Source organism: Bufo bufo, chromosome 8 (genome assembly GCF_905171765.1).
Source record: "Bufo bufo chromosome 8, aBufBuf1.1, whole genome shotgun sequence".
Lineage (NCBI taxonomy): Eukaryota > Metazoa > Chordata > Amphibia > Anura > Bufonidae > Bufo > Bufo bufo.
The window spans coordinates 229,789,575-229,817,291 of record NC_053396.1 but is presented as its reverse complement, the minus strand read 5'-3'; the positions used below and the strand labels follow the sequence as shown (position 1 = coordinate 229,817,291).

Here is a 27,717-nt window from a genome sequence, read left to right as displayed (position 1 = left end):
ACCAGTCTGCAATTTTCATAACGTCTTCCAGACGAGCACCTGCTGCCATCATAGAAGTGGAAGACGCGCTCCGAGTAGAATGAGCAGTGAATACGGAAGTGTCAACGCCTGCCAAAGACATGAGCCATTTCACCCACCTGGCCAAAGTCGTGGTGGAGACCGGGGCGAACGGATGGCGATAAGAAAGGAACAATTGAGGGACCTCGTTGGAACGATGAGATAAGGTTCGAGACTCATATTCCCGTAAACAAGATACCGGACAGAGAGCGGGAACCGCCGGAAAACAAGGAAAAGAAACGGAGCGAATCTGGGTCTTAGTTCGACGAGAAATGTCAAAAGTGACTCCTTCAGGAGAGAAAAATCTGGCGTCATAATCTAAAGCTCTCACGTCAGAAACTCTCTTGCAAGAGATAAGACAGAACAAAGTGACTAGCTTAGCCGACAATTGACGTAATGAAAGTTCGGAGTTGGAAGGCCAGGAAGAGAAGAAATTTAAAACCAAAGAAACGTCCCATGTGGCAGAAAAACGTGGTCTGGGAGGACGGGACATCCTGGAACCCTTGAGTAAGCGACAGACCAATGGGTGTTGTCCAGCTGGACGGCCTTCGAAACCCTGGTGAAAAGAGGAAATGGCGGATCTGAAAAGATTTATAGTCCGATAGGCCTTACCATCCTCGAATAGGGAAGTAAGAAAACTCAAGATGTCCACTACAGGGGCCGAAACGGGATCCAGACTCCGGTCCACGCACCAACTAGACCAAGATCTCCAGGCTGCTTTATAAACCCGTCTGGTGCTGGGAGCCCAAGGCTCCTCCAGTAATCTCCAAGTTGCTTCCGAAAGGTCGCGGCCTTCGTGGGAACGCCTGATACTCTGCAAGCTAGTAGTCGAAGAGAACCCTCCAGAAGAAGAGGGTGTTGAACGTCTCCCGGACCTAAGAGAAGATCTGGACAATCTGGCAAGAGAAAAGGAGGAAGGATGAGAAGCTCCAAAAGGTTGGGAAACCACGACTGAGTGGTCCAGAACGGAACAATCAAGATGATCTCTGCTGATTGGAAACAAACTTGACTCAGGGTTCTCGGGATCATTGAGAACGGCGGAAACGCGTAGTGGAGGTCTTCGGACCAGTCCTGAAGGAATGCGTCCACAGCTTCCGCTTCCGGGTCCGGGGGCGCCAACTGAAGAATCTCGGTAATTGTTTGTTCAAACGGGAAGCAAAGAGGTCGATGTAAACAGGACCCCAGACTGAGGAGATGGCAGAGAACACCTGCGAGTTTAATCTCCAATTCCTGGCATCCCTGAGATAGCGTGAGCTCCAGTCCGCCTGAACGTTGTGTAATCCTGGAATATATTCCGCCACCACTGTAAGTTCCCGGCTCATGTGTACCGCCCATGGCATTGACATAACGGACAGCGGAGACGTTGTCCATGCGTAGTCGAATGCAAGTTCTGATCATGTCTTTCGCAAAACTGCGAATGGCGAATGAGCCCGCCAGGAGCTCCAAAGCATTGATGTGCAGAGGAGATTCCTCCATCGACCAAGGACCTCCGGTAGAAATGCCTTCGCAGTGGGCCCCCCAGCCGAGGAGGCTGGCATCGGAATCCACTGTAAAATCCGGACGAGGACCGCAAATCGCCTTCCCATTCCAGGCTTGGAGATTGCAGATCCACCAACGGATTTCGTCCCGAGTTTCGTCGTCTAGACAAATAAGATCCGCGTAGGTGGCTCCCCTGTGTAAATGGGCCGTCTTCAGGCGTTGAAGGGCCCGGTAATGTAAAGGGGGCTGGAAAAACGTCCTGGATGGAGGAGGATAGGGGGCCGATGATCCGAGCCAGATGTCGAAGGGAAATTTGTGGTATTTCCAGTGTTCTGCGTAATTCCTTGCGAATCTCCTTGATCTTTGTTGTCGGAAGACTGAGGGTTTCTGTTACCGAATTCACAGAAAACCCTAGGAATTCCATTGTCCGTGCTGGGGTCAAAACGGACTTGTCGTAATTGATGAGGAATCCTAACCCGGTTAACAGGTTCTAAGTGAGTTCCAGATGTGATAGAAGGGTATGTCTGTCCTGGGCCAATAAAAGGATGTCGTCCAGGTAGATAATTAGTCGAATTCCTCGACTGCGAAGCCATGCTACTACCGGCCGCATGAGTTTGGTGAAACACCATGGAGCCGACGAGAGGCCGAAGGGCAGGCAAGTGAAGCGCCAAGTTTCTCCCTTCCACAGAAACCGAAGTAGGTCTCTGGAGGATTCTTCTACTGGGACAGTGAGGTATGCGTCCTTTAGGTCGAGTTTTACCATCCAATCCCCTTTTAGTAGAAGATCCCTGAGAAGATGGATGCCCTCCATCTTGAAGTGTCGATACCTTACAAAACTGTTTACGGGGCGCAGGTTGATGACGGGACGCATTTGGCCGCCCTTCTTGTGTACCAGAAAGATAGTGCTCAGGACACCCCCAGGGAAATTTGGTGCACGTTCGATCGCTTCCTTTCTGAGCAGGTCCATCAGCTCCCTGTCTATATGAAATAGGGTGTCTGATGGGGTGATCATAGGGTGGGGAGGGAAGGGGAGACTCGGAAGACTTACCAACTCTATTTGGAAACCAAGAATTGTGGAGAGCACCCAAGTGTCCGTGGTGATGGTGGACCAAAGACGAGAAAAATGTCGGAGTCTGCCCCCTACACAAATTGGAGAAGAAAGAAATGGAGGTACACTTACCGAAAGGGCGACCGGAGCTGGAGCCTCCACGGAAGCCTCTATGATTGGGAGCACCTCGTGATGGGAAGAAACCCGATGGTTGTTTGGAATCCTGGAATGAGGATCTTTCAGAGAAGGAGCGGTGGTTGTAGGAACCTCGACCCGAGCCCCGGGTCTGTAATGAGGAGCGGCCGGACAGACGGCCCCTGGAACTGCCGGCCCTGTGTGAAAAACGAGGATGGAAAACCCTCCTCATAGAGGATTGGGCCTTGTCAAGGGCTGTAAATGCTCCAACATATTTGCTCATATCTTTTATAAATGAGTCGCCAAAAAGGAGACCTTGTGCCTCACTACCTGCTTCGGATAGGGCCAGATTAGATAATTTTGGCTCGATCTTAAATAAGATCGCCTTACGTCTCTCGATTGAAAGGGAAGTGTTAACATTCCCGGCTATACAAATGGCACGTTGTGTCCAACCACGGAGGACCTCAGGGTCCACAAATTCATTAGCCGCTCTAGCGGTCTCGGCCAATTCGAAAATCTTGGCTAGGGGCCCAAAGACGTCCAGGAGCTTGTCCTGGCACGCCCGAAGAGCAGAATCTAGGCCTCTCCTAGGACTCCAGCCAGTTTTGGAAAGAAATTGGACCATCTTAGGGTCTACTGCTGGTGTATCGCAAACTTTGTTTGCTATTAAAGGCCGCGGGCATTCGGCTTTGAGCTTTTTACGTGCCTCCTTACTGAGAGGGCAGCGGACTCTGGATTCCAGATATTGGGCTACATGATTCAGCGGTAGCCATTCAGCCGATCTTGGATGGTGTAGTGAGTCGGGGTCAAATAATGGCTCCCCAGAGGGGTCGGTCAAAGGGCCCGATGAACCTGATGCAGCTTGAGAAGTAAACGGTCCTGCCGCAGTAGCGGAACTATTAATGGGCCGAGCAGATGGGGAGTCAGACAGGTCTGCATCTGGGAATTCCTCATCCTCGAACCTAACCTCCTCGTAGTCGGAACCAATTTCGGATCCTGAATCTGACTCTAGTTGTGCTCTGGCACATTTCCAGCTCCTCGCCTTTTCTGCCTGGCGGGAATAGGCTCTTTTGCGCGATTCTGGTGCGCTATCATGGGTGGCTTTGGACACACCAATCAATTCGGTTCTGGAGGTTGGATGGGAAGCAGTACCTGATTGGGTGTCAACCCTGGGTGGGGGGGTGGAACTATGAGTGCATCAGCAATTGACCTGGATAGGGAATGGGACATGGATCCCATTGCCGCCATAATAGCCTCTGACACAGAGCGTTGTAGGATATCCACATGGGAAGGTTCTAACATTAAAGGGGCTCCACTAAATGTAGGAGCTGTAGCAGGGGAGTGAAATTCTACCTCAGAATCCTCTGCCATAGACTGTTTAGATGGGGTATGAGCCATAATAGCCTATGTAGGATACAGTAAATGAATAATTAATGGGCCTGGGTTTAGTGATAAATGTCACTATTATAAACTATAAAGTATGGGGTAGCTGAAAGAAAAGGCACACAAATAAACGGGGTGAGTTACCCCACAAGACGCAGAGCAGTTCTATCTGAAGCGATGCGGGGAATAAATTCACCTCAGAAAAAAGAGGGGGCGTGGCTTAGTGGAAACGCGCGCTCAAAGGAAAGATAAGTGACAGGTGATAAAATGGCCGCCGAGAAGTGAACCAAACTACCTGGGCAAATAAACCAGAGAAAAACAATAAACTGACAGAAATTAAGTTAGTGAATAAAGAAGAGTGCGCCCTGTAATGGAAAGAACTATATATATCTACTATGCATAACATTAGAAAAAATGACACAGTGAAGTACTTAGCTGTGGCATCCGCCAAGAAAGAGGAGGGTTTCCTGTGACAGAGACTATATATAGGGGAGCATGTGGGAGGGGTTTGTTACCATGGAGATATGCTAATCTCTTAAGTTTTTTCTTTGCTGCTGTGGTTTTGTAGTAAAGGAAGATATAGCAATAGGAGCCTCCGTGTCTTGAAATAAAATTATATATAGAGTCCAGCACTGTATATACTGAGCAGATAATTATATATAGAGTCCAGCACTGTATATACTGAGCAGATAATTATATATACACTGCGTGCAGAATTATTAGGCAAATGAGTATTTTGACCACATCATCCTCTTTATGCATGTTGTCTTACTCCAAGCTGTATAGGCTCGAAAGCCTACTACCAATTAAGCATATTAGGTGATGTGCATCTCTGTAATGAGAAGGGGTGTGGTCTAATGACATCAACACCCTATATCAGGTGTGCATAATTATTAGGCAACTTCCTTTCCTTTGGCAAAATGGGTCAAAAGAAGGACTTGACAGGCTCAGAAAAGTCAAAAATAGTGAGATATCTTGCAGAGGGATGCAGCACTCTTAAAATTGCAAAGCTTCTGAAGCGTGATCATCGAACAATCAAGCGTTTCATTCAAAATAGTCAACAGGGTCGCAAGAAGCGTGTGGAAAAACCAAGGCGCAAAATAACTGCCCATGAACTGAGAAAAGTCAAGCGTGCAGCTGCCAAGATGCCACTTGCCACCAGTTTGGCCATATTTTAGAGCTGCAACATCACTGGAGTGCCCAAAAGCACAAGGTGTGCAATACTCAGAGACATGGCCAAGGTAAGAAAGGCTGAAAGACGACAACCACTGAACAAGACACACAAGCTGAAACGTCAAGACTGGGCCAAGAAATATCTCAAGACTGATTTTTCTAAGGTTTTATGGACTGATGAAATGAGAGTGAGTCTTGATGGGCCAGATGGATGGGCCCGTGGCTGGATTGGTAAAGGGCAGAGAGCTCCAGTCCGACTCAGACGCCAGCAAGGTGGAGGTGGAGTACTGGTTTGGGCTGGTATCATCAAAGATGAGCTTGTGGGGCCTTTTCGGGTTGAGGATGGAGTCAAGCTCAACTCCCAGTCCTACTGCCAGTTTCTGGAAGACACCTTCTTCAAGCAGTGGTACAGGAAGAAGTCTGCATCCTTCAAGAAAAACATGATTTTCATGCAGGACAATGCTCCATCACACGCGTCCAAGTACTCCACAGCGTGGCTGGCAAGAAAGGGTATAAAAGAAGAAAATCTAATGACATGGCCTCCTTGTTCACCTGATCTGAACCCCATTGAGAACCTGTGGTCCATCATCAAATGTGAGATTTACAAGGAGGGAAAACAGTACACCTCTCTGAACAGTGTCTGGGAGGCTGTGGTTGCTGCTGCACGCAATGTTGATGGTGAACAGATCAAAACACTGACAGAATCCATGGATGGCAGGCTTTTGAGTGTCCTTTCAAAGAAAGGTGGCTATATTGGTCACTGATTTGTTTTTGTTTTGTTTTTGAATGTCAGAAATGTATATTTGTGAATGTTGAGATGTTATATTGGTTTCACTGGTAAAAATAAATAATTGAAATGGGTATATATTTATTTTTTGTTAAGTTGCCTAATAATTATGCACAGTAATAGTCACCTGCACACACAGATATCCCCCTAAAATAGCTAAAACTAAAAACAAACTAAAAACTACTTCCAAAAAAATTCAGCTTTGATATTAATGAGTTTTTTGGGTTCATTGAGAACATGGTTGTTGTTCAATAATAAAATTAATCCTCAAAAATACAACTTGCCTAATAATTCTGCACTCCCTGTAGAGTCCAGCACTGTATATACTGAGCAGATAATTATATACAGAGTCCAGCACTGTATATACTGAGCAGATAATTATATATAGAGAGTCCAGCTCTGTATATACTGAACAGATAATTATATACAGAGTCCAGCACTGTATATACTGAGCAGATAATTATATATATAGAGTCCAGCACTGTATATACTGAGCAGATAATTATATATAGAGTCCAGCACTGTGTATACTGAGCAGATAATTATATATATAGAGTCCAGCACTGTATATACTGAGCAGATAATTATATATATAGAGTCCAGCACTGTATATACTGAGCAGATAATTATATATAGAGTCCAGCACTGTATATACTGAGCAGATAATTATATATAGAGTCCAGCACTGTATATACTAAGCAGATAATTATATAGAGAGTCCAGCACTGTATATACTGAGCAGATAATTATATATAGAGTCCAGCACTGTATATACTGATCAGATAATTATATATAGAGTCCAGCACTGTATATACTGAGCAGATAATTATATATAGAGTCCAGCACTGTATATACTGAGCAGATAATTATATATAGAGTCCAGCACTGTATATACTGAGCAGATAATTATATATAGAGTCCAGCACTGTATATACTAAGCAGATAATTATATAGAGAGTCCAGCACTGTATATACTGAGCAGATAATTATATATAGAGAGTCCAGCACTGTATATACTGAGCAGATAATTATATATAGAGTCCAGCACTGTATATACTGAGCAGATAATTATATATAGAGTCCAGCACTGTATATACTGAGCAGATAATTATATATAGAGTCCAGCACTGTATATACTGAGCAGATAATTATATATAGAGTCCAGCACTGTATATACTGAGCAGATAATTATATATAGAGTCCAGCACTGTATATACTGATCAGATAATTATATATAGAGTCCAGCACTGTATATACTGAGCAGATAATTATATATAGAGTCCAGCACTGTATATACTGAGCAGATAATTATATATAGAGTCCAGCACTGTATATACTGAGCAGATAATTATATATAGAGTCCAGCACTGTATATACTAAGCAGATAATTATATAGAGAGTCCAGCACTGTATATACTGAGCAGATAATTATATATAGAGTCCAGCACTGTATATACTGAGCAGATAATTATATATAGAGAGTCCAGCACTGTATATACTGAGCAGATAATTATATATAGAGTCCAGCACTGTATATACTGAGCAGATAATTATATATAGAGAGTCCAGCACTGTATATACTGAGCAGATAATTATATAGAGAGTCCAGCACTGTATATACTGAGCAGATAATTATATATAGAGTCCAGCACTGTATATACTGAGCAGATAATTATATATAGAGTCCAGCACTGTATATACTGAGCAGATAATTATATAGAGAGTCCAGCACTGTATATACTGAGCAGATAATTATATATATAGAGTCCAGCACTGTATATACTGAGCAGATAATTATATATAGAGAGTCCAGCACTGTATATACTGAGCACATAATTATATATAGAGTCCAGCACTGTATATACTGAGCAGATAATTATATATAGAGTCCAGCACTGTATATACTGAGCAGATAATTATATATAGAGTCCAGCACTGTATATACTGAGCAGATAATTATATATAGAGTCCAGCACTGTATATACTGAGCAGATAATTATATATATAGTCCAGCACTGTATATACTGAGCAGATAATTATATATAGAGTCCAGCACTGTATATACTGAGCAGATAATTATATATATAGTCCAGCACTGTATATACTGAGCAGATAATTATATAGAGAGTCCAGCACTGTATATACTGAGCAGATAATTATATATATATAGAGTCCAGCACTGTATATACTGAGCAGATAATTATATATATATAGAGTCCAGCACTGTATATACTGAGCAGATAATTATATATATATAGAGTCCAGCACTGTATATACTGAGCAGATAATTATATATATATAGAGTCCAGCACTGTATATACTGAGCAGATAATTATATACAGAGTCCAGCACTGTATATACTCAGCAGATAATTATATAGAGAGTCCAGCACTGTATATACTGAGCAGATAATTATATATATAGAGTCCAGCACTGTATATACTGAGCAGATAATTATATAGAGAGTCCAGCACTGTATATACTGAGCAGATAATTATATATATAGAGTCCAGCACTGTATATACTGAGCAGATAATTATATAGAGAGTCCAGCACTGTATATACTGAGCAGATAATTATATACAGAGTCCAGCACTGTATATACTGAGCAGATAATTATATACAGAGTCCAGCACTGTATATACTGAGCAGATAATTATATATAGAGTCCAGCACTGTATATACTGAGCAGATAATTATATATAGAGTCCAGCACTGTATATACTGAGCAGATAATTATATATATATAGAGTCCAGCACTGTATATACTGAGCAGATAATTATATATAGAGTCCAGCACTGTATATACTGAGCAGATAATTATATACAGAGTCCAGCACTGTATATACTGAGCAGATAATTATATATAGAGTCCAGCACTGTATATACTGAGCAGATAATTATATATAGAGTCCAGCACTGTATATACTGAGCAGATAATTATATATATATAGAGTCCAGCACTGTATATACTGAGCAGATAATTATATACAGAGTCCAGCACTGTATATACTGAGCAGATAATTATATATAGAGTCCAGCACTGTATATACTCAGCAGATAATTATATATAGAGTCCAGCACTGTATATACTGAGCAGATAATTATATATAGAGTCCAGCACTGTATATACTGAGCAGATAATTATATATAGAGTCCAGCACTGTATATACTGAGCAGATAATTATATATAGAGTACAGCACTGTATATACTGAGCAGATAATTATATATATAGAGTCCAGCACTGTATATACTGAACAGATAATTATATAGAGTCCAGCACTGTATATACTGAGCAGATAATTATATATATAGAGTCCAGCACTGTATATACTGAGCAGATAATTATATATATAGAGTCCAGCACTGTATATACTGAGCAGATAATTATATATAGAGTCCAGCACTGTATATACTGAGCAGATAATTATATACAGAGTCCAGCACTGTATATACTGAGCAGATAATTATATATAGAGTCCAGCACTGTATATACTCAGCAGATAATTATATATAGAGTCCAGCACTGTATATACTGAGCAGATAATTATATATAGAGTCCAGCACTGTATATACTGAGCAGATAATTATATAGAGTCCAGCACTGTATATACTGAGCAGATAATTATATATAGAGTCCAGCACTGTATATACTGAGCAGATAATTATATATAGAGTCCAGCACTGTATATACTGAGAAGATAATTATATAGAGAGTCCAGCACTGTATATACTGAGCAGATAATTATATATAGAGTCCAGCACTGTATATACTGAGCAGATAATTATATATAGAGAGTCCAGCACTGTATATACTGAGCAGATAATTATATATAGAGTCCAGCACTGTATATACTGAGCAGATAATTATATATAGAGAGTCCAGCACTGTATATACTGAGAAGATAATTATATATAGAGAGTCCAGCACTGTATATACTGAGCAGATAATTATATATAGAGTCCAGCACTGTATATACTGAGCAGATAATTATATATATAGTCCAGCACTGTATATACTGAGCAGATAATTATATATATAGAGTCCAGCACTGTATATACTGAGCAGATAATTATATAGAGAGTCCAGCACTGTATATACTGAGCAGATAATTATATATAGAGAGTCCAGCACTGTATATACTGAGAAGATAATTATATATAGAGTACAGCACTGTATATACTGAGCAGATAATTATATATAGAGAGTCCAGCACTGTATATACTGAGCAGATAATTATATATAGAGTCCAGCACTGTATATACTGAGCAGATAATTATATATATAGTCCAGCACTGTATATACTGAGCAGATAATTATATATATAGAGTCCAGCACTGTATATACTGATCAGATAATTATATATAGAGTCCAGCACTGTATATACTGAGCAGATAATTATATATAGAGTCCAGCACTGTATATACTGAGCAGATGATTATATATATAGAGTCCAGCACTGTATATACTGAGCAGATAATTATATATATAGAGTCCAGCACTGTATATACTGAGCAGATAATTATATAGAGAGTCCAGCACTGTATATACTGAGCAGATAATTATATATAGAGAGTCCAGCACTGTATATACTGAGAAGATAATTATATATAGAGTACAGCACTGTATATACTGAGCAGATAATTATATATAGAGAGTCCAGCACTGTATATACTGAGCAGATAATTATATATAGAGTCCAGCACTGTATATACTGAGCAGATAATTATATATAGAGTCCAGCACTGTATATACTGAGCAGATAATTATATATATAGTCCAGCACTGTATATACTGAGCAGATAATTATATATATAGAGTCCAGCACTGTATATACTGAGCAGATAATTATATATAGAGAGTCCAGCACTGTATATACTGAGCACATAATTATATATAGAGTCCAGCACTGTATATACTGAGCAGATAATTATATAGAGAGTCCAGCACTGTATATACTGAGCAGATAATTATATAGAGAGTCCAGCACTGTATATACTGAGCAGATAATTATATATATAGAGTCCAGCACTGTATATACTGAGCAGATAATTATATACAGAGTCCAGCACTGTATATACTGAGCAGATAATTATATATAGAGTCCAGCACTGTATATACTGAGCAGATAATTATATATAGAGTCCAGCACTGTATATACTGAGCAGATAATTATATATAGAGTCCAGCACTGTATATACTGAGCAGATAATTATATATAGAGTCCAGCACTGTATATACTGAGCAGATAATTATATATATAGAGTCCAGCACTGTATATACTGAGCAGATAATTATATATATAGAGTCCAGCACTGTATATACTGAGCAGATAATTATATATAGAGAGTCCAGCACTGTATATACTGAGCAGATAATTATATATAGAGAGTCCAGCACTGTATATACTGAGCAGATAATTATATATAGAGTCCAGCACTGTATATACTGAGCAGATAATTATATATATAGTCCAGCACTGTATATACTGAGCAGATAATTATATATATAGTCCAGCACTGTATATACTGAGCAGATACTTATATATATAGAGTCCAGCACTGTATATACTGAGCAGATAATTATATAGAGAGTCCAGCACTGTATATACTGAGCAGATAATTATATATAGAGAGTCCAGCACTGTATATACTGAGAAGATAATTATATATAGAGTACAGCACTGTATATACTGAGCAGATAATTATATATAGAGAGTCCAGCACTGTATATACTGAGCAGATAATTATATATAGAGTCCAGCACTGTATATACTGAGCAGATAATTATATATATAGTCCAGCACTGTATATACTGAGCAGATAATTATATATATAGAGTCCAGCACTGTACATACTGAGAAGATAATTATATAGAGAGTCCAGCACTGTATATACTGAGCAGATAATTATATATAGAGAGTCCAGCACTGTATATACTGAGAAGATAATTATATATAGAGTACAGCACTGTATATACTGAGCAGATAATTATATATAGAGAGTCCAGCACTGTATATACTGAGCAGATAATTATATATAGAGTCCAGCACTGTATATACTGAGCAGATAATTATATATAGAGTCCAGCACTGTATATACTGAGCAGATAATTATATATATAGTCCAGCACTGTATATACTGAGCAGATAATTATATATATAGAGTCCAGCACTGTATATACTGAGCAGATAATTATATATAGAGAGTCCAGCACTGTATATACTGAGCACATAATTATATATAGAGTCCAGCACTGTATATACTGAGCAGATAATTATATAGAGAGTCCAGCACTGTATATACTGAGCAGATAATTATATATAGAGTCCAGCACTGTATATACTGAGCAGATAATTATATAGAGAGTCCAGCACTGTATATACTGAGCAGATAATTATATAGAGAGTCCAGCACTGTATATACTGAGCAGATAATTATATATATAGAGTCCAGCACTGTATATACTGAGCAGATAATTATATATAGAGTCCAGCACTGTATATACTGAGCAGATAATTATATATAGAGTCCAGCACTGTATATACTGAGCAGATAATTATATATAGAGTACAGCACTGTATATACTGAGCAGATAATTATATATAGAGTCCAGCACTGTATATACTGAGCAGATAATTATATAGAGAGTCCAGCACTGTATATACTGAGCAGATAATTATATATAGAGTCCAGCACTGTATATACTGAGCAGATAATTATATATAGAGTCCAGCACTGTATATACTGAGCAGATAATTATATATAGAGAGTCCAGCACTGTATATACTGAGCAGATAATTATATACAGAGTCCAGCACTGTATATACTGAGCAGATAATTATATATAGAGTCCAGCACTGTATATACTGAGCAGATAATTATATATAGAGTCCAGAACTGTATATACTGAGCAGATAATTATATATATAGTCCAGCACTGTATATACTGAGCAGATAATTATATATAGAGTCCAGCACTGTATATACTGAGCAGATAATTATATAAAGAGTCCAGCACTGTATATACTGAGCAGATAATTATATATATAGAGTCCAGCACTGTATATACTGAGCAGATAATTATATATAGAGTCCAGCACTGTATATACTGAGCAGATAATTATATATAGAGTCCAGCACTGTATATACTGAGCAGATAATTATATATAGAGTCCAGCACTGTATATACTGAGCAGATAATTATATATAGAGTCCAGCACTGTATATACTGAGCAGATAATTATATATAGAGTCCAGCACTGTATATACTGAGCAGATAATTATATATATAGAGTCCAGCACTGTATATACTGAGCAGATAATTATATATATAGTCCAGCACTGTATATACTGAGCAGATAATTATATAAAGAGTCCAGCACTGTATATACTGAGCAGATAATTATATATAGAGTCCAGCACTGTATATACTGAGCAGATAATTATATAGAGAGTCCAGCACTGTATATACTGAGCAGATAATTATATATAGAGTCCAGCACTGTATATACTGAGCAGATAATTATATAGAGAGTCCAGCACTGTATATACTGAGCAGATAATTATATATAGAGTCCAGCACTATATACTGAGCAGATAATTATATAAAGAGTCCAGCACTGTATATACTGAGCAGATAATTATATATAGAGTCCAGCACTGTATATACTGAGCAGATAATTATATATAGAGTCCAGCACTGTATATACTGAGCAGATAATTATATATAGAGAGTCCAGCACTGTATATACTGAGCAGATAATTATATATAGAGTCCAGCACTGTATATACTGAGCAGATAATTATATATATAGAGTCCAGCACTGTATATACTGAGCAGATAATTATATATAGAGTCCAGCACTGTATATACTGAGCAGATAATTATATATAGAGTCCAGCACTGTATATACTGAGCAGATAATTATATATAGAGTCCAGCACTGTATATACTGAGCAGATAATTATATACAGAGTCCAGCACTGTATATACTGAGCAGATAATTATATATAGAGTCCAGCACTGTATATACTGAGCAGATAATTATATATAGAGTCCAGCACTGTATATACTGAGCAGATAATTATATATAGAGTCCAGCACTGTATATACTGAGCAGATAATTATATATAGAGTCCAGCACTGTATATACTGAGCAGATAATTATATATAGAGTCCAGCACTGTATATACTGAGCAGATAATTATATATAGAGTCCAGCACTGTATATACTGAGCAGATAATTATATATAGAGTCCAGCACTGTATATACTGAGCAGATAATTATATATAGAGTCCAGCACTGTATATACTGAGCAGATAATTATATATATAGAGTCCAGCACTGTATATACTGAGCAGATAATTATATATAGAGTCCAGCACTGTATATACTGAGCAGATAATTATATATAGAGTCCAGCACTGTATATACTGAGCAGATAATTATATATAGAGTCCAGCACTGTATATACTGAGCAGATAATTATATATAGAGTCCAGCACTGTATATACTGAGCAGATAATTATATATATATATAGAGTCCAGCACTGTATATACTGAGCAGATAATTATATAGAGAGTCCAGCACTGTATATACTGAGCAGATAATTATATATAGAGTCCAGCACTGTATATACTGAGCAGATAATTATATATAGAGTCCAGCACTGTATATACTGAGCAGATAATTATATAGAGAGTCCAGCACTGTATATACTGAGCAGATAATTATATATAGAGTCCAGCACTGTATATACTGAGCAGATAATTATATATATAGTCCAGCACTGTATATACTGAGCAGATAATTATATATAGAGTCAAGCACTGTATATACTGAGCAGATAATTATATATATAGAGTCCAGCACTGTATATACTGAGCAGATAATTATCTATAGAGTCCAGCACTGTATATACTGAGCAGATAATTATATATATAGAGTCCAGCACTGTATATACTGAGCAGATAATTATATATATAGAGTCCAGCACTGTATATACTGAGCAGATAATTATATAGAGAGTCCAGCACTGTATATACTGAGCAGATAATTATATATATATATAGAGTCCAGCACTGTATATACTGAGCAGATAATTATATATAGAGTCCAGCACTGTATATACTGAACAGATAATTATATATAGAGTCCAGCACTGTATATACTGAGCAGATAATTATATATAGAGAGTCCAGCACTGTATATACTGAGCAGATAATTATATATAGAGTCCAGCACTGTATATACTGAGCAGAAAATTATATATAGAGTCCAGCACTGTATATACTGAGCAGATAATTATATAGAGAGTCCAGCTCTGTATATACTGAGCAGATAATTATATATAGAGTCCAGAACTGTATATACTGAACAGATAATTATATATATAGAGTCCAGCACTGTATATACTGAGCAGATAATTATATATAGAGAGTCCAGCACTGTATATACTGAGCAGATAATTATATATAGAGAGTCCAGCACTGTATATACTGATCAGATAATTATATATAGAGTCCAGCACTGTATATACTGAGCAGATAATTATATAGAGAGTCCAGCACTGTATATACTGAGCAGATAATTATATATATATAGAGTCCAGCACTGTATATACTGAGCAGATAATTATATATATATAGAGTCCAGCACTGTATATACTGAGCAGATAATTATATATATAGAGTCCAGCACTGTATATACTGAGCAGATAATTATATATAGAGTCCAGCACTGTATATACTGAGCAGATAATTATATATAGAGTCCAGCACTGTATATACTGAGCAGATAATTATATATAGAGTCCAGCACTGTATATACTGAGCAGATAATTATATATAGAGTCCAGCACTGTATATACTGAGCAGATGATTATATATATAGAGTCCAGCACTGTATATACTGAGCAGATAATTATATATATAGAGTCCAGCACTGTATATACTGAGCAGATAATTATATAGAGAGTCCAGCACTGTATATACTGAGCAGATAATTATATATAGAGAGTCCAGCACTGTATATACTGAGAAGATAATTATATATAGAGTACAGCACTGTATATACTGAGCAGATAATTATATATAGAGAGTCCAGCACTGTATATACTGAGCAGATAATTATATATAGAGTCCAGCACTGTATATACTGAGCAGATAATTATATATAGAGTCCAGCACTGTATATACTGAGCAGATAATTATATATATAGTCCAGCACTGTATATACTGAGCAGATAATTATATATATAGAGTCCAGCACTGTATATACTGAGCAGATAATTATATATAGAGAGTCCAGCACTGTATATACTGAGCACATAATTATATATAGAGTCCAGCACTGTATATACTGAGCAGATAATTATATAGAGAGTCCAGCACTGTATATACTGAGCAGATAATTATATAGAGAGTCCAGCACTGTATATACTGAGCAGATAATTATATATATAGAGTCCAGCACTGTATATACTGAGCAGATAATTATATACAGAGTCCAGCACTGTATATACTGAGCAGATAATTATATATAGAGTCCAGCACTGTATATACTGAGCAGATAATTATATATAGAGTCCAGCACTGTATATACTGAGCAGATAATTATATATAGAGTCCAGCACTGTATATACTGAGCAGATAATTATATATAGAGTCCAGCACTGTATATACTGAGCAGATAATTATATATATAGAGTCCAGCACTGTATATACTGAGCAGATAATTATATATATAGAGTCCAGCACTGTATATACTGAGCAGATAATTATATATAGAGAGTCCAGCACTGTATATACTGAGCAGATAATTATATATAGAGAGTCCAGCACTGTATATACTGAGCAGATAATTATATATAGAGTCCAGCACTGTATATACTGAGCAGATAATTATATATATAGTCCAGCACTGTATATACTGAGCAGATAATTATATATATAGTCCAGCACTGTATATACTGAGCAGATACTTATATATATAGAGTCCAGCACTGTATATACTGAGCAGATAATTATATAGAGAGTCCAGCACTGTATATACTGAGCAGATAATTATATATAGAGAGTCCAGCACTGTATATACTGAGAAGATAATTATATATAGAGTACAGCACTGTATATACTGAGCAGATAATTATATATAGAGAGTCCAGCACTGTATATACTGAGCAGATAATTATATATAGAGTCCAGCACTGTATATACTGAGCAGATAATTATATATATAGTCCAGCACTGTATATACTGAGCAGATAATTATATATATAGAGTCCAGCACTGTACATACTGAGAAGATAATTATATAGAGAGTCCAGCACTGTATATACTGAGCAGATAATTATATATAGAGAGTCCAGCACTGTATATACTGAGAAGATAATTATATATAGAGTACAGCACTGTATATACTGAGCAGATAATTATATATAGAGAGTCCAGCACTGTATATACTGAGCAGATAATTATATATAGAGTCCAGCACTGTATATACTGAGCAGATAATTATATATAGAGTCCAGCACTGTATATACTGAGCAGATAATTATATATATAGTCCAGCACTGTATATACTGAGCAGATAATTATATATATAGAGTCCAGCACTGTATATACTGAGCAGATAATTATATATAGAGAGTCCAGCACTGTATATACTGAGCACATAATTATATATAGAGTCCAGCACTGTATATACTGAGCAGATAATTATATAGAGAGTCCAGCACTGTATATACTGAGCAGATAATTATATATAGAGTCCAGCACTGTATATACTGAGCAGATAATTATATAGAGAGTCCAGCACTGTATATACTGAGCAGATAATTATATAGAGAGTCCAGCACTGTATATACTGAGCAGATAATTATATATATAGAGTCCAGCACTGTATATACTGAGCAGATAATTATATATAGAGTCCAGCACTGTATATACTGAGCAGATAATTATATATAGAGTCCAGCACTGTATATACTGAGCAGATAATTATATATAGAGTACAGCACTGTATATACTGAGCAGATAATTATATATAGAGTCCAGCACTGTATATACTGAGCAGATAATTATATAGAGAGTCCAGCACTGTATATACTGAGCAGATAATTATATATAGAGTCCAGCACTGTATATACTGAGCAGATAATTATATATAGAGTCCAGCACTGTATATACTGAGCAGATAATTATATATAGAGAGTCCAGCACTGTATATACTGAGCAGATAATTATATACAGAGTCCAGCACTGTATATACTGAGCAGATAATTATATATAGAGTCCAGCACTGTATATACTGAGCAGATAATTATATATAGAGTCCAGAACTGTATATACTGAGCAGATAATTATATATATAGTCCAGCACTGTATATACTGAGCAGATAATTATATATAGAGTCCAGCACTGTATATACTGAGCAGATAATTATATAAAGAGTCCAGCACTGTATATACTGAGCAGATAATTATATATATAGAGTCCAGCACTGTATATACTGAGCAGATAATTATATATAGAGTCCAGCACTGTATATACTGAGCAGATAATTATATATAGAGTCCAGCACTGTATATACTGAGCAGATAATTATATATAGAGTCCAGCACTGTATATACTGAGCAGATAATTATATATAGAGTCCAGCACTGTATATACTGAGCAGATAATTATATATAGAGTCCAGCACTGTATATACTGAGCAGATAATTATATATATAGAGTCCAGCACTGTATATACTGAGCAGATAATTATATATATAGTCCAGCACTGTATATACTGAGCAGATAATTATATAAAGAGTCCAGCACTGTATATACTGAGCAGATAATTATATATAGAGTCCAGCACTGTATATACTGAGCAGATAATTATATAGAGAGTCCAGCACTGTATATACTGAGCAGATAATTATATATAGAGTCCAGCACTGTATATACTGAGCAGATAATTATATAGAGAGTCCAGCACTGTATATACTGAGCAGATAATTATATATAGAGTCCAGCACTATATACTGAGCAGATAATTATATAAAGAGTCCAGCACTGTATATACTGAGCAGATAATTATATATAGAGTCCAGCACTGTATATACTGAGCAGATAATTATATATAGAGTCCAGCACTGTATATACTGAGCAGATAATTATATATAGAGAGTCCAGCACTGTATATACTGAGCAGATAATTATATATAGAGTCCAGCACTGTATATACTGAGCAGATAATTATATATATAGAGTCCAGCACTGTATATACTGAGCAGATAATTATATATAGAGTCCAGCACTGTATATACTGAGCAGATAATTATATATAGAGTCCAGCACTGTATATACTGAGCAGATAATTATATATAGAGTCCAGCACTGTATATACTGAGCAGATAATTATATACAGAGTCCAGCACTGTATATACTGAGCAGATAATTATATATAGAGTCCAGCACTGTATATACTGAGCAGATAATTATATATAGAGTCCAGCACTGTATATACTGAGCAGATAATTATATATAGAGTCCAGCACTGTATATACTGAGCAGATAATTATATATAGAGTCCAGCACTGTATATACTGAGCAGATAATTATATATAGAGTCCAGCACTGTATATACTGAGCAGATAATTATATATAGAGTCCAGCACTGTATATACTGAGCAGATAATTATATATAGAGTCCAGCACTGTATATACTGAGCAGATAATTATATATAGAGTCCAGCACTGTATATACTGAGCAGATAATTATATATATAGAGTCCAGCACTGTATATACTGAGCAGATAATTATATATAGAGTCCAGCACTGTATATACTGAGCAGATAATTATATATAGAGTCCAGCACTGTATATACTGAGCAGATAATTATATATAGAGTCCAGCACTGTATATACTGAGCAGATAATTATATATAGAGTCCAGCACTGTATATACTGAGCAGATAATTATATATATATATAGAGTCCAGCACTGTATATACTGAGCAGATAATTATATAGAGAGTCCAGCACTGTATATACTGAGCAGATAATTATATATAGAGTCCAGCACTGTATATACTGAGCAGATAATTATATATAGAGTCCAGCACTGTATATACTGAGCAGATAATTATATAGAGAGTCCAGCACTGTATATACTGAGCAGATAATTATATATAGAGTCCAGCACTGTATATACTGAGCAGATAATTATATATATAGTCCAGCACTGTATATACTGAGCAGATAATTATATATAGAGTCAAGCACTGTATATACTGAGCAGATAATTATATATATAGAGTCCAGCACTGTATATACTGAGCAGATAATTATCTATAGAGTCCAGCACTGTATATACTGAGCAGATAATTATATATATAGAGTCCAGCACTGTATATACTGAGCAGATAATTATATATATAGAGTCCAGCACTGTATATACTGAGCAGATAATTATATAGAGAGTCCAGCACTGTATATACTGAGCAGATAATTATATATATATATAGAGTCCAGCACTGTATATACTGAGCAGATAATTATATATAGAGTCCAGCACTGTATATACTGAACAGATAATTATATATAGAGTCCAGCACTGTATATACTGAGCAGATAATTATATATAGAGAGTCCAGCACTGTATATACTGAGCAGATAATTATATATAGAGTCCAGCACTGTATATACTGAGCAGAAAATTATATATAGAGTCCAGCACTGTATATACTGAGCAGATAATTATATAGAGAGTCCAGCTCTGTATATACTGAGCAGATAATTATATATAGAGTCCAGAACTGTATATACTGAACAGATAATTATATATATAGAGTCCAGCACTGTATATACTGAGCAGATAATTATATATAGAGAGTCCAGCACTGTATATACTGAGCAGATAATTATATATAGAGAGTCCAGCACTGTATATACTGATCAGATAATTATATATAGAGTCCAGCACTGTATATACTGAGCAGATAATTATATAGAGAGTCCAGCACTGTATATACTGAGCAGATAATTATATATATATAGAGTCCAGCACTGTATATACTGAGCAGATAATTATATATATATAGAGTCCAGCACTGTATATACTGAGCAGATAATTATATATATAGAGTCCAGCACTGTATATACTGAGCAGATAATTATATATAGAGTCCAGCACTGTATATACTGAGCAGATAATTATATATAGAGTCCAGCACTGTATATACTGAGCAGATAATTATATATAGAGTCCAGCACTGTATATACTGAGCAGATAATTATATAGAGAGTCCAGCACTGTAAATACTGAGCAGATAATTATATATATATAGAGTCCAGCACTGTATATACTGAGCAGATAATTATATATAGAGAGTCCAGCACTGTATATACTGAGCAGATAATTATATATAGAGTCCAGCACTGTATATACTGAGCAGATAATTATATATATAGAGTCCAGCACTGTATATACTGAGCAGATAATTATATATATAGAGTCCAGCACTGTATATACTGAGCAGATAATTATATACAGAGTCCAGCACTGTATATACTGAGCAGATAATTATATATATAGAGTCCAGCACTGTATATACTGAGCAGATAATTATATAGAGAGTCCAGCACTGTATATACTGAGCAGATAATTATATACAGAGTCCAGCACTGTATATACTGAGCAGATAATTATATACAGAGTCCAGCACTGTATATACTGAGCAGATAATTATATATAGAGTCCAGCACTGTATATACTGAGCAGATAATTATATATAGAGAGTCCAGCACTGTATATACTGAGCAGATAATTATATATATAGAGTCCAGCACTGTATATACTGAGCAGATAATTATATAGAGAGTCCAGCACTGTATATACTGAGCAGATAATTATATATATAGAGTCCAGCACTGTATATACTGAACAGATAATTATATAGAGAGTCCAGCACTGTATATACTGAGCAGATAATTATATATAGAGTCCAGCACTGTATATACTGAGCAGATAATTATATAGAGAGTCCAGCACTGTATATACTGAGCAGATAATTATATATAGAGTCCAGCACTGTATATACTGAGCAGATAATTATATATATAGAGTCCAGCACTGTATATACTGAGCAGATAATTATATAGAGAGTCCAGCACTGTATATACTGAGCAGATAATTATATAGAGAGTCCAGCACTGTATATACTGAGCAGATAATTATATATATAGAGTCCAGCACTGTATATACTCAGCAGATAATTATATATAGAGTCCAGCACTGTATATACTGAGCAGATAATTATATATAGAGTCCAGCACTGTATATACTGAGCAGATAATTATATATAGAGTCCAGCACTGTATATACTGATCAGATAATTATATATAGAGTCCAGCACTGTATATACTGAGCAGATAATTATATATATAGTCCAGCACTGTATATACTGAGCAGATAATTATATATAGAGTCCAGCACTGTATATACTGAGCAGATAATTATATATAGAGTCAAGCACTGTATATACTGAGCAGATAATTATATATATAGAGTCCAGCACTGTATATACTGAGCAGATAATTATCTATAGAGTCCAGCACTGTATATACTGAGCAGATAATTATATATATAGAGTCCAGCACTGTATATACTGAGCAGATAATTATATATAGAGTCCAGCACTGTATATACTGATCAGATAATTATATATAGAGTCCAGCACTGTATATACTGAGCAGATAATTATATATATAGAGTCCAGCACTGTATATACTGAGCAGATAATTATATATATAGAGTCCAGCACTGTATATACTGAGCAGATAATTATATATATATATAGAGTCCAGCACTGTATATACTGAGCAGATAATTATATATAGAGTCCAGCACTGTATATACTGAACAGATAATTATATATAGAGTCCAGCACTGTATATACTGAACAGATAATTATATATAGAGAGTCCAGCACTGTATATACTGAGCAGATAATTATATATAGAGTCCAGCACTGTATATACTGAACAGATAATTATATATAGAGTCCAGAACTGTATATACTGAACAGATAATTATATATATAGAGTCCAGCACTGTATATACTGAGCAGATAATTATATATAGAGAGTCCAGCACTGTATATACTGAGCAGATAATTATATAGAGTCCAGCACTGTATATACTGAGCAGATAATTATATATAGAGAGTCCAGCACTGTATATACTGAGCAGATAATTATATATAGAGTCCAGCACTGTATATACTGAGCAGATAATTATATAGAGAGTCCAGCACTGTATATACTGAGCAGATAATTATATATAGAGTCCAGCACTGTATATACTGAGCAGATAATTATATATAGAGAGTCCAGCACTGTATATACTGAGCAGATAATTATATATATAGAGTCCAGCACTGTATATACTGAGCAGATAATTATATATAGAGTCCAGCACTGTATATACTGAGCAGATAATTATATATAGAGAGTCCAGCACTGTATATACTGAGCAGATAATTATATATAGAGTCCAGCACTGTATATACTGAGCAGATAATTATATACAGAGTCCAGCACTGTATATACTGAACAGATAATTATATATAGAGTCCAGCACTGTATATACTGAGCAGATAATTATATATATAGAGTCCAGCACTGTATATACTGAGCAGATAATTATATATAGAGTCCAGCACTGTATATACTGAGCAGATAATTATATATAGAGTCCAGCACTGTATATACTGAGCAGATAATTATATATAGAGTCTAGCACTGTATATACTGAGCAGATAATTATATATATATAGAGTCCAGCACTGTACATACTGAGCAGATAATTATATATATATAGAGTCCAGCACTGTATATACTGAGCAGATAATTATATATAGAGTCCAGCACTGTATATACTGAGCAGATAATTATATATATAGAGTCCAGCACTGTATATACTGAGCAGATAATTATATAGAGAGTCCAGCACTGTATATACTGATCAGATAATTATATAGAGTCCAGCACTGTATATACTGATCAGATAATTATATATAGAGTCCAGCACTGTATATACTGAGCAGATAATTATATATAGAGAGTCCAGCACTGTATATACTGAGCAGATAATTATATATAGAGTCCAGCACTGTATATACTGAGCAGATAATTATATATAGAGTCCAGCACTGTATATACTGAGCAGATAATTATATAGAGTCCAGCACTGTATATACTGAGCAGATAATTATATATAGAGTCCAGCACTGTATATACTGAGCAGATAATTATATACAGAGTCCAGCACTGTATATACTGAGCAGATAATTATATAGAGTCCAGCACTGTATATACTGAGCAGATAATTATATACAGAGTCCAGCACTGTATATACTGAACAGATAATTATATAGAGAGTCCAGCACTGTATATACTGAGCAGATAATTATATATATAGAGTCCAGCACTGTATATACTGAGCAGATAATTATATATAGAGTCCAGCACTGTATATACTGAGCAGATAATTATATACAGAGTCCAGCACTGTATATACTGAGCAGATAATTATATAGAGAGTCCAGCACTGTATATACTGAGCAGATAATTATATAGAGTCCAGCACTGCATATACTGAGCAGATAATTATATAGAGTCCAGCACTGTATATACTGAGCAGATAATTATATATAGAGTCCAGCACTGTATATACTGAGCAGATAATTATATATAGAGTCCAGCACTCTATATACTGAGCAGATAATTATATACAGAGTCCAGCACTGTATATACTGAGCAGATAATTATATAGAGAGTCCAGCACTGTATATACTGAGCAGAAAATTATATATAGAGTCCAGCACTGTATATACTGAGCAGATAATTATATATAGAGAGTCCAGCACTGTATATACTGAGAAGATAATTATATATAGAATCCAGCACTGTATATACTGAGCAGATAATTATATATAGAGTCCAGCACTGTATATACTGAGCAGATAATTATATATAGAGTACAGCACTGTATATACTGATCAGATAATTATATATAGAGTCCAGCACTGTATATACTGAGCAGATAATTATATATAGAGAGTCCAGCACTGTATATACTGAGCAGATAATTATATATAGAGAGTCCAGCACTGTATATACTGAGCAGATAATTATATATAGAGTCCAGCACTGTATATACTGAACAGATAATTATATATAGAGTCCAGCACTGTATATACTGAGCAGATAATTATATATAGAGTCCAGCACTGTATATACTGAGAAGATAATTATATATAGAGAGTCCAGCACTGTATATACTGAGCGGATAATTATATATATATAGAGTCCAGCACTGTATATACTGAGCAGATAATTATATATAGAGTCCAGCAATGTATATACTGAGCAGATAATTATATATAGAGAGTCCAGCACTGTATATACTGAGCAGATAATTATATATATAGAGTCCAGCACTGTATATACTGAGCAGATAATTATATATATAGAGTCCAGCACTGTATATACTGAGCAGATAATTATATAGAGTCCAGCACTGTATATACTGAGCAGATAATTATATATAGAGTCCAGCACTGTATATACTGAGCAGATAATTATATATAGAGTCCAGCACTGTATATACTGAGCAGATAATTATATATATAGAGTCCAGCACTGTATATACTGAACAGATAATTATATATAGAGTCCAGCACTGTATATACTGAGCAGATAATTATATATAGAGTCCAGCACTGTATATACTGAGCAGATAATTATATATAGAGAGTCCAGCACTGTATATACTGAGCAGATAATTATATAGAGAGTCCAGCACTGTATATACTGAGCAGATAATTATATATATAGAGTCCAGCACTGTATATACTGAACAGATAATTATATATAGAGTCCAGCACTGTATATACTGAGCAGATAATTATATATAGAGTCCAGCACTGTATATACTGAGCAGATAATTATATATAGAGAGTCCTGCACTGTATATACTGAGCAGATAATTATATATAGAGAGTCCAGCACTGTATATACTGAGCAGATAATTATATATAGAGTCCAGCACTGTATATACTGAGCAGATAATTATATATAGAGTCCAGCACTGTATATACTGAGCAGATGATTATATATATATAGGTTGATTGCGGTATATGCGGTGTAGTGCAGTATTATTTCTGTTGTCTTTCGTCTCCGGTTGTTTCTGGGGTTTATCACCATATTTGTATTATTTGCTTTCAGGCGGATGTTCCCCTCGGTGCGGGTGAAGGTGAAGGGCTTGGACCCTAGTAAGCAGTATTTTGTTGCTCTGGACGTGGTTCCCGTGGACTCCAAGCGCTACAGGTATCTACCCTGTTATATTGTCATCTGGGGTGTCCTGTACCCATAGACAGTATGGATGCTGTGGTGCAGGACGGCAGCTGATTTCAAGGGATTCCTGCAGTATCTTTACTCCAACAAGGGGCGGTGCTGGGGTCTCAAAAGATCCGGGGCCCAAGCCCCAATGAATATGCCCAATTCTCTAGGTCAACCCCCTGCCCCCCCCCTCCCTGCATCCTCTAGCACTGAAGACATTTTCCTGTACTCGCTATACAACAGCACTTACCGCTCACATCCAGGGCCTCCAGGTGACGTCTCCTCCGATGTAGATCTTCTCATCATCTTCTCCATTCGGTCCAGACATCTTCTCTCAGCCGCCTCGTCTCTGCGGAGTGTGACACACGGACATCTGAGCTTCTATGATCATCCCCCAACCTGGAGTCCGCACAGTGTTACCCTGCTGTTCGCTGTGCCCCCCAATACCCCCAAATACTGTCCTGAAGAAATAATAGTGCACCCATAGTAATAGTTCCCCCATAGTAATAGTGCCCCCATAGTAATAGTGCTCCTCATAGTCCCACCAATAGTAATTCCCTTCTAGAATGCCCTCATTGTTAATACTGCCCCCTACCCTGCCCCCAACAGTGATAATGCTCCCCAAGAGTTCCCTAATTAGTAGAAGCGCCCTCCAGTATTAATAATGCCATTACAGACCCCCCAGTAGTAATAAGGCCCCCATAGTCCTTTTAGTAGAAATAAGGCGGATCTTAAGTTCCTCCTATAGAGCCCCCAGTAGTAATAAGAATGCCTATAATGCCCCTTACAGTGCCCCCAGTATTTATATCGCCCCCTACTGTTATAATGCTCATCCTACAGTGCCCCCGGTCTTTATATCACCCTCTAATGTTATAATGCTCGTCCTACAGTGCCCCCAGTATTTATATTGGCTGAGAATTATAACAGTGAGCGGCAGCATAAATACTGGGGGCACTTCAGGGCATGCATTATAACAGTAGGAGGTGATATAAATACTGAGGGCACTGTAGGATGAGCATTATAACAGTATGGGGCGATATAAATACTGGGGGCACTGTAGGGGATACTCTAGGCATTTTTATTACTACTAGGGGCTCTATAATGCTCGTCCTGAAGTGCCCCCAGTATTTGTATCACCTCACCACTGTTATAATACTCGTCTTGAAAAGCCCCCAGTATTTATATCGCCCCTTACTGTTATAATGCTGGCCCTGAAGTACCCAAAGTATTTATACTTTATGTTTATTATGTTG

The 27,717-nt window shown here is 36.6% G+C and overlaps 1 protein-coding gene across 1 annotated transcript in view; it reads left to right on the top strand.

Moving 5' to 3' along the window:
* Positions 1-27,717, top strand: part of TBX22 (T-box transcription factor 22) — an 88,069-nt gene that overhangs the window by 24,785 nt on the left and 35,567 nt on the right. The window contains exon 2 of the mRNA XM_040406443.1: positions 26,351-26,452. Coding sequence (XP_040262377.1) covers positions 26,351-26,452 — 102 coding nt within the window. The remainder of the gene's footprint in view (positions 1-26,350; positions 26,453-27,717) is intronic.